Below are 11,743 nucleotides of genomic sequence, written 5' to 3' on the forward strand. Positions count from 1 at the left end.
TAGTGGTAGATGATCTGCAGGGTTCGAAGACGATATATATACCGGGTAGAGATGAAGATAGTTCTTGTAGCATGATCAGCTTTCATGAATCGTTCGAAGATAGTAAGACTTACACGTGATACACTGCTACTATTGGAGAAGCTAGCGTTGTAGTTCATGTCCTCTGGATGAAAACCCCACAAAACTCATGTACAGAATACCTCCTAAGAATATCCTTACCATGATAATATTACCGTATCGAGTTACTATCTATGAGTTTTCCTGAGATAAAATAATAGTTACCACTAAGACTACTATCTATGATGATATGGCAAACAGTTTTCATGAATGATAATCTTCTATGAGGATTTGAATTTATTCAAAGTACTGCTCTTGAAGGAAGAATACTCATACTTATACTTATATCCTTTTCTGTTTATAATATTTTCTATACCTTCTTCTTTGGAGGGATTTCGGTTGTGTTCTCTTTGGACCCTATGCGAACTCGATAAAGATTCGAGTCTACAACACTAAAACCACCACTCCTCTCGATATCCAATTCTTGAGACAAGTCCCTATACCAGGGTGGAACAAATTACGGTCAAGCATTGATGGTAAAGCCTCACACTGGAGTCCCTGAATGTAGAGAGTACAGCAAATCATGTATAAGGGGTTAGAAACGAGGGTAGGAAAGCTATTAAGATGGAACTCTATAGGGTTACGTTGAAGAAGCTCCGATGATTCTTTGCGGAGTACAGTGTTATTAATCAGGAACGCGGGATGGAGGCTATTGAATGAATCTGCTAATTCTGTACATATTTCTCATTGCAATGAAACAAATTTAATTACTAGGAGAGGTATAACGGGAGATGCAAGATGCAAGATGCAAATGATGATCTATTTAGATGCTATCCATTTCTCTCTCCAACATACTACTTACCTAGTACATACATCATGCGAAACCAGTTCGAGGGCCATCTGATGAAATGAATGACCAGATCTCCAGGCCAAAACCCCCTTGTAACGGTGAAATGTTAAACCAATTGTTGTGAAGATCGTGACCCAATCAATTCCTGAAATTAAGCAAGTTCCATTTTTATTCCATTTTTATTCCCAGTTAGATGCCCAGTAAATGTCCATCATAATCCTTGATGGATTTTGGTTTCACCATCATGCTTGATCTAAAAAGGTCCAGACGTTATATGTTATTGACCGGCAGCTTATAAGGTTAATATAAAACGCTCCAACCAACAGGAAGAAAGGAGTTGTGAATTTACTTTATATTGCTGCCCGTGAACTTTCCATGTTCTCTGTTTTGTGTGTGATTATCACTACACTATTCCTCTGACAATTGCGCATTACCTGCTACATACTCCGGTACACTATCTATCGTATTGTTGCTTCGAATAATGTTGTTTGTTCTAACCTCATCATATCTATTATACTTTTGCCTTCAAGAGCGGTGACCATCTTCCTTATATTTTGATCAACACCAAGGACGAAACCTCATCAAAACATCCACCTTTGAAAGAAAATCGAGGTGGCTGAACTGCCGAAGTTTCAATCTCGAAAACCAGAGGCAGTAACCTTACATTTTTCTCAAGATTACACGACTTGGGAGGAATTTGGGCCTTCTTTTTTAGCTGGAAATCTTCTTTCTACAACAACAACTTTATATCAAGCTTCGAGCATAAGCTTTCTTCCACAACAATTACATCCCATCAAAACAATTCACAATAATCAAATCGCATACACAAACAATATAGTATACATGCCTGGAACAATTATGGCGGAGGTCCAGCAGCCATCAATGGGACAGAGTCAACCACGAGCAATTCCTGTACAGGATACAGCCTTGCAGATACAACCTCCAGCTTCTACAAAACTTTCTCCCTCTGCGCCCATAAATCGTGTTCGCAATTCGCATCTCGCTTTAGATACTTTTTCGCCTGTTAATCAGAATGGAAGTTTCGAGTTTGATCGTGTTTTAAAGAGTGGTTATGTGCAGAAACGAACGAGGAAAACAAAGGTATGATTTCGTTGACAATAATTACATTTCCATGAACTCATTTTATTTCGCAGGCGTGGAAACCTATTTTTCTTGTCCTCCGACCAAATTACCTCTCAATCTACAAAGACCAGAATGAAGATAAACTGCGCCATAAAATCCATCTTTCAGACTTAACAGCCGTCGCCTTCCTTAAAGATCCCAAACAAAAACGGCGCAATGTATTCGGCCTCTTCACACCCTCTCGAAACTACCATCTGGAAGCTACCACCAAAGGCGATGCAGAAGAATGGGTTAACCTCATTCGCAAAGAAGCGCGAATCGACGAAGAAGAAGAGGAAGAAATGTTACTCGCCAGTCCTTCTGGTAATATAACTAGCACATATCCTGGATTTGATCAAGCCGTAGCGCACCAGCAATTACAACGAAAAACTGAAGCCCAACTTCTACATGATGAAAGACTAGGAAGTAGTTCTCCGGAGCCAGCAGATCCTTTGCCACGGACGAATAATAAACAAAATATATCGGCATTCGGAGGAGGCAGACGCCCATCAAATACAATCGAATATTCTGGCAATGAACTAGTATCTGATGCCGAATTTTCAGATACAGATCTTGCGCGCCTACCCGGTAACTCGACTATTTCTCTAAACCTACACAACCCTTCCAACAACCTAAACTCCAACCAAGATCTTGAAGTGAAACCCCCTTCCTCCACACTTCCACTCGCACGCAATACATCCCAATTATCTCTCTCGCAACATCCACTCCCCGATCAAGACCCTGAACGTGTAGTCTATCAAGGTTATCTCCTCTATTTACGCTCGAAAAACGGTATTCGCTCCTGGAAAAATCTTTGGGTAGTACTACGTCCCCGTTCTTTATCCTTCTATAAAAACGACTCGGAATACTCACCGGTCATGATTGTACCCATGGAAAACGTAATAAATGTTGTGGAAATTGATCCATTGAGTAGGACGAAACCATATTGTTTTCAGGTGATTAGTGAGGAAAGAAGTTTTAAGTTCTGTGCGGGAAGTGAAGGGGCACTGGTGAATGTTTTAGGGGCGTGTAAGAGTTTGTTGGCGAGGAGAAAGGGGGGTGTGGGTGTGTAAAGTATGGGTCGAGATGGAATGAAGTAGATGGGAGATTTCCCATCTCTTCAGGCAGAATAGAAGATAGGACGAGACGGGACGAGACGATACGAGGAAGAATTCTAGTAGCCAGCGCTAGGAATTGTATATAAGCTGGTGGATATGAGTGTATGTGGTAGTGACAGGAGCTAGCGAGTGCGAGTGCGAGTGCAAATGCAAATGCAAATGCGAGTTTGATTACGAATGAAGAATCATTTGTAAAGAAAGGAATGGAGGGAGGGGGGAAGGGAGGAACAATATAATAATGAATACGAAACGAACTTTATGATCAATGTAATTTAATCAATTTTATACTTTTACCTGTACTTGTATCTATATATGTATTCAATTATTTATTTGGGTAGTTATTTGATAGATTGTCTGTTTTTTTTATTTTTGTTTTGTTCTATTATGTTCTGTTTTTGTTTTTTTTTCTTTTTTATAGATATAGAATTAAGAATTAAGAGAATAAGAATAAAATAATTAGATTATATTGAATTTGATAATTTATCTACTTAGAATTAAAAATAGACTTTATTATATTTTGATATAGATTACAGATTAAAGATTAGAAACTAGAGAGGCTGGATTTGATTGGGTTGGATTGGATATAATAGATGAATAGAAGAAAAGATGGAAAGAGGAAAAGGAGGAAAAAGGGATGGAGGAAAGAAGAGAAGAGTGGAGAGAGAGGAGGGAAAGGAGTAGAAGCGAAAGAAGGGGAGGGGACGGAGAAGTAAAAGTGGTAATAAACTTAGATATTTATTTAATATCTAACATCTAATAAATATATATTTGTACAAGTATCACTTGGACTAGTGTTCGAATTCATAATATTTCATGTTGTATATTATATTAATATATATTTTGATTATGGATCTATCGTGAAGTAATTAAAGCTTTACAATATAAGATCTCAAAAATTGGATTTCCACTGTGATATACACTTCATGCTTTTCCCTTCATTATTACACTCTGTGTACTATCATTCCTATCGCTCTTGTCTTTCATACCAGATACGTTTTTTCATAATTTAAGGATCTAGTCCCAAATATTTTACTCCATATACTTTTTTCCATAATTCAAGGATCCCGTCCCAAATGGTTTACTCCATACAATGTTCGTTCACATCCCAACATATCGCAGACAGCAAAACCCAATTCTCTAGTAGACATCCAAACCGTTTTTGATGGCATAGTTGTGAAAAATTCCAGTCAAGCCCGCGTCATAGCCAATAGTCGTTCTTTTGTTCATATTATTCGCATCATTCGTATCGTGAGCCCAGATCAAATCACAACCCCTTTTTGTATTAACCTGTTCAATGGTATTGCTACTCCCAACAACATCTTCATTTCAAAAGCACTTCTCCACATCTTGCCTTAATATTGTGTAATCAAAACATCTGGAACATGTAAACCCACACCTTCCTCCATAACAGCAACCCCATCCTCTACTTCCAATGGTTCCGCACCAAAAAAGTGACCATCAGACTCGGATTCTTCCATTAAAGTTGGTGTAGTAGGAGTAGCTAATAGTGAGACTTCAGATGGAGTTTGTGGAGGAAGAGGAATTAGCACTGCGTGGTTTTGGGGAATATTCGAATTTGAGGTGAATGGATTGGTTATATTGTTTGATTGGTAGGTAGGACCTGACATGGCGATGTAAGGAAAAGGATAGGCGCTAGATTCACTAGACGTTGAAGTGGTTTCGGAAGAAGAAGTTGGAAAAGACCCCGGGGTGGAGGAAGGAGAGTTGGAAAAGATATCAGATCTGGGGAAAGAGTTACGAGCTGGATGTGATGGATTGCAGGTATCTGTTGGAGAAGGCGAAGAATTGTAGTTTGGGTTGTTAGGAATTGGAGTGGCATTTGATCGATGAGTAAGAATACCAAGGCTAAGGTTCGCTGCTCGTTTTTGATATCTTAGGTTTCGAGATCGTGATCGACTCGGATTGACCTCCTGAATTGGGTTAGTCTATGTGTATTGTGATTGTAGTAAATTCGATAGAAAGAAGATCTTTATTAATACATACAACAGGAACAGGATTTGGTCTTAATCCCAAATTTTTAACAACCTCAACCTTGGCTACAGGCCTGAATTTCTGTAAATTAAATCCAAACCCAGTGATGGCAGTGCAAGGTAGGTCGTCATCCAAAATTGCATTGAGACTGAGAAAGCTGCGATCGAGGAGGGTTGGCCGGCATGTGTGGCAACATTTGAACTGGCACTCTGTACCTCTAGACGGTAGCCATGGACGGGGGTTTGTGACTCTCATATTTGGGACTGTTTGAGCGGTACTGAGCGATGGGCGGGAGAAAGGATTGAACAGAAAGCGGGGAATGTTGGTGGAAGAGTTTGACGGTGTGAGTTCAGGCTCCTCAGAATCGGTAAGTACGTCAAGAAGCTAATTGTGATGTCAGAAAGAGTACTCAAGAAATTGGAGGACTACTACTAACATGACTGCGTTGTCTGAGAATAGTCTGGATTTGCGCAGGTGTATAGGTTTTGAGATCTTTGTTACTGATTTCATCCAGGAAACTCAGTCTCGACTTACGTGCCTCTGGTCCACGAGGTCTGGGTGCCGTACGTCTTGGGAAAATATCACAGAGGTCGTCCAGTTTCTCTTGACTCTTTATCAATGTTAATAAATAAAGTTATGCACAGATTGAAATATCTTGATGAAAACTTACAGCGTGTCCATGATCCATGTCATCCTCTAACATGAGTTCACGATCTTGAGTACATCTCCACACCCATCCAAATGAACCTTCTCGGAAACAAATCCCACATCGAAACTCTCTGGTAAAGAGACGCGTAGTAGTCAAATGTGTGCATTGTACATTTCTTGTAACATGCGTGGCGCGTCTGGTAGTTTCTGCCAAAGCAGGTAAAGAATTTCGATTTGTAGTGATAGGCATTACGGTCGTCATTGAAGAGATAATGCTGGCCGTTGATGCCGATGTACGTCTGACGGGGAGTTTTGAGGATCGTGTTGTATTATTAGTTGTCGGTTTGGTTGTCGCCATGATTGTGCAAAGAGGATCAAGAATCCAAACAAACACTTGAAATGTTTGAAATTTTGACTGAGCTACAATTCACTATCAAACCTCGGGGATGTTTGGAAATGAGTTATTCGATTAGATGAAGCTATCAAGGCGCGTATAAAAAGATCAAAGTAAAGGTGGGTTGAGTGAATATAGGTTGCAAAATTATTTCTTGTTTATAGTGATTCGTACCTATCAAATTGAGATGAATTGACTCGCTTGACGGGATGGAGATTACATCGACCAGAGATTTTTAGTAACCAATTGAAAACAAGTAGACAGATACAAAATAACAAGAGTGAAAAGTAGAAAGTGAAATATAATTAGTAGCCTTCAACGAGTTCTCGTCTTATTGCGTGAGTTGACTTGACATGAAAGCATTCGCATCGTGCCAATAAAAATGCCATTTCGTTCACCATTTGAATTCGGAAAGGGAAACTGCAGCGTTCAAAAATGCCATTTTTGGTCGTCTCGTACCAACCAACAACAAGTGTGTGTAACTTACAATCGCTCCTACCTTTCTAGTGAAAGGTTCTAAGAAGACATCATATTGGCCTGATTAGAACATCCAACATCAATCAAATTGAAAGGCTGTTTCTTCCAATCTGAGAAAAAGGTAGGATAGGAACTGAATTTTCAGTATTTCTATCTGGCTTCGTTCCCTCTCTCCTCAACCTCAATTGACACTTACCTTCACCCTGACGAAGCTCAAAATTCACATTCCAACCGCAATACATCATCGATACTCTTGATATAAAGGCATGACGAGCTTATCGAAAGGAGCAGTCTGACGGAGTTTCTCAAAACTGCTTTTCTGAATGAATGGCATTGAAGTAGGAGTTGATTGGGCGTGTTTGAACAACTCTCTTGAAGGCTTCTTTCAATACACAAACAATTTTGAAGCAATGTGGGAGAAGCAGCTTGATGAATGTTTCCTGTGCTGCTTTGGTTTCTTACACAGTTCTGTATTGAGTATTGTATTCAGAGACGTGTGTAAGCAATTCTCGAGATATCTTTCAACGTACAGTTTGAAGCGGTTATCGAAACGACCAGCTCGAGGAATGTTTCTCGCGGGTACTGTGAATTTATAGTTTTGAGATAAACATTAAAATGAGCGTATGGAATAATTCTCTCAAGTCAAAGAGTTTGAAGCAAATGGTTATGCTGGGTTCGATCCATGGATATTTTATGAAAGTGGCACCACATTTATGCTTCATATTGCGGTTATAAAAACTCGTCGAACGTTTCAAAGATCTGGACAACTGTCAGCATAAGTAAAATATCATTCTATACCTACGTAAGGATAGAAAATCAAGCATACGGTACTGTACCTTCACAACACGTAATCGTACATGTTGACAGGATGAAATGGGATCAATGTATGATTCCAGTTAGAAAAATAAAGTATATTGATTTAAGGGTTTTGATGTACTTTATCGGTTTCAACTTGCAGAGATTTCAACCGTGATGTCTCACAACTTGGACATTTTTCCCTCGAGTCCCACACATGTCTCTCATTTGGTCATTTTCATCATTCATGAAATTCTAGACTTTAGCAGCGAGTTAGGGTTTTATATGGAGATTACCAATAAAAATTTGAACTTCAGCTGGTCAATGCACGAACCTGGGGTAGATCTATGTAAGTGACTATAATTCGTAGCGGAGTAATCGTTATTTGTCCATTTTTAGAGAGTGAGAGACTGGGAGTAAGTGGAGAAGAAAGAGGACTAGGGATAATGGGAGAGGAGAAGAAGTGAGGATGTTGACATGAGGTGATCAGAGTTGATGTGGGTGATGTGGATGTTATGATGTATGATGGATGTATGGTGGCCATGGATGTATGATGTATGATGTATCCGTATGTATGTATGAGATGGATAAATAGGTACGGGTACACCTTTAACATAAACGTTATATGGAGCCAAAACGATAAGTAATTAAAGGAAGGCTCAGTGCTTATCTACTTAGGGACTTACTTACATACTTTAGATCCTTAAATCCATTTTATCCTCGTAACGTTTGGGCTTGGTATTTTTATTAATAAATACTTAGCTGTGTACCTACGCACATACACATCTCAGACTGTCTATTTAAAAGGTTATTGTTCGTATATTTATTAATGTTAATTTCCAAAGCGGACAACGCGGGAAGCAAAAGATTTCATGGGCATCAGATATTATAATTTTTTATTCCTAATCCGACATTCAGATTCAGATTCATATTCATATTCGTCGTCTTTTTTCCCAGCCAATCCTCCTTGTCGGTTTCATTATATACTGGGTAGATGCTTGATGTAGTATACATTTTATTTATATGGTTGATGCGTTGTATGAATTCTGTTGTCTGAAGCGACTCGTGAGTCCATCAGAGCAGAAGCAAATAAGAAGGGAGAGAAGGAGAGGAGAGAAGAAAGGAAAGAAAAGAAACAGGCTTCACTTCAATCGAAAGCTTGCTTTTGCTTATCGACAACTTCATTTACTTGAGTATCTTTCACCCATCATTGCACCTTGCATACTCCATATATATATACACTCAATCAATACATGGTCTATTCGGTGAGAGAGAAATTTGATAAAACTGTATGTACCACCAGACCAAAATCCTTGTCAAGCCGCTAAATACTTAGATCAATCTCCGCATCCCATCCTACATCCCATCCCATTATTCTATCCATCCATCCCGTTTCCCAGATTGATCCCATAGTGATCCCAATCTCCAGCAGTTAATAAATCTTCCATCAGTCATCAGTGCTCCAAATAATCAAATCAATCAAATCAAACCAAATCATATCCATCATATCTAGTAACCTTACCAGACCTACCTAGACACTTAGTGCACCCAGATAACCTCCCTAGTCCTCATCCTACCTTACCTACTACTTAATACGTCCTGTTGATCTCGGACCCGAAGCCTTTTTTAAACTTGAAATTACTTTTTCCTGGCCACCAAAGAAAAAAAGTCCCTTCTCTTTCTCACCACCCCCTCCCCCCAACCCCAGCCTCCAACTACTAAACCTTTTGGGTCTTATTTTTGTTGTGCAGGAATATACTCCGTACATCGTGTCAACAATTTTACTTTGATTGATTGATTGATTGATTGTTTGATTGATCGATAGATCGATTGATTGACCGTACATCAATCCATCTCCACGATAAAGGTCAGTTCACTTACTCCACCCCGCATTATTTTAAAACAATAGCAAGAATTAGAATCTTTTTTAAAATCTCCTTGTCTATTTATTCATCTTGATCTTGCGCAATCGCTTCCTCTTAACAGGGCGGGGGGGCCTGTGTGCGCCTCGATCAAGACCTGTTACCTGAGCTCACCTCGGCTCTGCATCGTGTAAACAACAAGATCAAGTTTGGAGAGAGCTTGTTGTTTCTTCTCCTCATTTCTTCAACTTCCGATATCACCGTTATTTCGAACAAGTCGCGTTCACGAGCTTTTATACTGATAAGTCGTTCATTCCTATAGTCTCCGAGGGTTTGAATGACCTCTCACCCATCACAATGTCGGTCAAATTCGAGAAAGATACCATAAAAACCACCGGTCCTCTTGCAGGTATACAAGGCGCTCCAGCGATCGAAGTTAAAGATGTTCATCATCATCATCACCACCATCTACCAGGTCACCACTTAAGACACAATGTCGGTGTCGCCTTAACTGGAGGGAAAGCCAATGAAGGAACACCAGGATACTTATCTGTAAGCCATTGATCTCGGAAATCACACATGGCGCAATCGGATCGCTCACTCACTAATCATGTTATGTTTGAATAGCTGTACCTCAAAGAACTACAAACCAATCCTCTTCGTACGAAAATGCTCACGTCTGGCACATTATCGGCTTTACAAGAACTTTTGGCCTCATGGATCGCGAAGGATCGTAATAAGCAGGGTCATTATTTCACGTCTCGAGTTCCCAAAATGGCTGCATATGGCGCTTTTATTAGTGCTCCTCTAGGCCATGTATTGATCAGTATTTTGCAAAGGATTTTTGCTGGACGTACGAGTTTGAAAGCCAAGGTTCTTCAAATTCTGTTGAGCAATTTAGTGGTAGGTTCAGCTCGTCTGTTTTTATCATGTAGACAAAGCTGACAATAGATCAATAAAAGGTTGCTCCGATTCAAAATACTGTGTATTTGTACTCAATGGCACTTATTGCAGGCGCAAAGACCATTCATCAAGTACATGCAACTTGGAGAGCCGGTTTTATGCCAGTTATGAGAGTCAGCTGGATCACCTCCCCACTCGCTCTTGCTTTTGCACAAAAGTTCCTTCCTGAGCATACTTGGGTTCCATTCTTCAATATCATTGCCTTTACGATCGGTACATACGTGAACGCGACCACAAAAAAGAAGCGTCTCGCAGCTCTTCGCAAGAGACACCACGATGAAGCTAGAGGAGGAAGATCCGACGACTACCCTGGCCCACATAATGGACCAGGAAACCAAATGGGAGGACCAGGACCAAAACGCGAATACTAATTTAACGAAGGGACGGATGGGAAGGGGGTCATTAAGATGAAATAGCACAGCATGAACCAAATCTGGCTGTGCTTATTGTCACAAATTTTCCTTATCATAATGTATTTTCGGTTCACGGATCTTAATTTGGCACGAGGTCAAATTTACTGGTTATGGGTGGCGACCGCTTGCAGATATCCTGTGGCCCATGCGAGGCCTTGCTTGCTCTTTTTTCGGGGGGGACAATACCACGTAAAAAGCCTCACCTCACCTGTTGTATAGTTTTTACGATTTCATTGGTTATAAGTAGAAATGAATGGGCGTTTGCTTGTCAATCTCTTCCATCTGAATGTGAATGCTGGGTGATACTTGGGTGGATTTGGAAAAGCAACCTGCCGAAGGCAACCTGTTTTTAACACGTCGCCTTTGTGGGATATGATTGCTACATGACATGAAGACGGAAAGGTAAGTCATATTCTTGTCATTTGTCATTGACATCCAGGCACAGCATATGATTACAATAACGGGTGTTCTAGGACATTACTGAGGGGTAAAGCTATGGAGGGGAAAGGATAAGGATAAAGTCGAAGCGAATTCTCTGTATCTCAGGGTTTTGGTGTATACGTTACTTTTTACATCAGTTTGGTTTGCACGTTTGAACGACTAAAGCGGAGTTTGCTTGAGCTTTAACGAAGGCACGCTTCGTTCTTCGCTACTCAGAACCCAGAACTCACAACCTACTATTCACTTTCCTTCGCTCGCATCATCCACTAGTCACAAGTCAGCCTGTCTGGTTTTAACGTAACTTCGGGCAATGTCAGCATTGATACCTTTATCCCCATACGTCCCCCCTCGAGCACGTGTTCTCTCACCCTCCGATCGATATTCAGGTGGCGCCCGGGGAAACACCCATCATGGACCTCTCCTGCGCAGTTCTTTCGATAATGGCTATAATGCCCTCGGAGGCAATGCAGCTATGATACCTGTCTCTGTATTCGGTGCCCGGGCCGGACATGGAGCACTCTCCCGTGGTGGAGGAGCCGGAAGAAACTATAATGATATGAACATATACATGGTGATGCCAATCAGGAGAGGTAGCGTGGATATTCCTACCA

At 40.5% G+C, this 11,743-nt stretch overlaps 4 protein-coding genes across 4 annotated transcripts; 3 read left to right on the forward strand and 1 right to left on the reverse strand.

Annotated features, from left to right (window-relative positions):
• Window positions 1-1,765: 1,765 nt before the first annotated feature.
• SS1G_03366 (hypothetical protein) lies at window positions 1,766-3,102 on the forward strand (the record flags this gene model as incomplete). The annotated part of the gene is made up of 2 exons (XM_001595227.1): window positions 1,766-2,008; window positions 2,062-3,102. 2 exons carry the CDS (start codon window positions 1,766-1,768, stop codon window positions 3,100-3,102), a joined length of 1,284 nt encoding a protein of 427 aa, XP_001595277.1.
• Window positions 3,103-4,499: 1,397 nt separating this feature from the next.
• Window positions 4,500-6,145, reverse strand: SS1G_03367 (hypothetical protein; the record flags this gene model as incomplete). The annotated part of the gene is made up of 4 exons (XM_001595228.1): window positions 4,500-5,078; window positions 5,152-5,523; window positions 5,576-5,749; window positions 5,810-6,145. 4 exons carry the CDS (start codon window positions 6,143-6,145, stop codon window positions 4,500-4,502), a joined length of 1,461 nt encoding a protein of 486 aa, XP_001595278.1.
• Window positions 6,146-7,630: 1,485 nt separating this feature from the next.
• Window positions 7,631-8,071, forward strand: SS1G_03368 (predicted protein; the record flags this gene model as incomplete). Its single annotated transcript, XM_001595229.1, has 2 exons — window positions 7,631-7,802; window positions 8,049-8,071. 2 exons carry the CDS (start codon window positions 7,631-7,633, stop codon window positions 8,069-8,071), a joined length of 195 nt encoding a protein of 64 aa, XP_001595279.1.
• Window positions 8,072-9,672: 1,601 nt separating this feature from the next.
• On the forward strand, window positions 9,673-10,649 carry SS1G_03369 (hypothetical protein; the record flags this gene model as incomplete). Its single annotated transcript, XM_001595230.1, has 3 exons — window positions 9,673-9,867; window positions 9,943-10,218; window positions 10,278-10,649. 3 exons carry the CDS (start codon window positions 9,673-9,675, stop codon window positions 10,647-10,649), a joined length of 843 nt encoding a protein of 280 aa, XP_001595280.1.
• Window positions 10,650-11,743: the final 1,094 nt, after the last annotated feature.

This window comes from Sclerotinia sclerotiorum, genomic scaffold, assembly GCF_000146945.2.
Source record: "Sclerotinia sclerotiorum 1980 UF-70 scaffold_4 genomic scaffold, whole genome shotgun sequence".
Classification (NCBI taxonomy): Eukaryota; Fungi; Ascomycota; class Leotiomycetes; order Helotiales; family Sclerotiniaceae; genus Sclerotinia; species Sclerotinia sclerotiorum.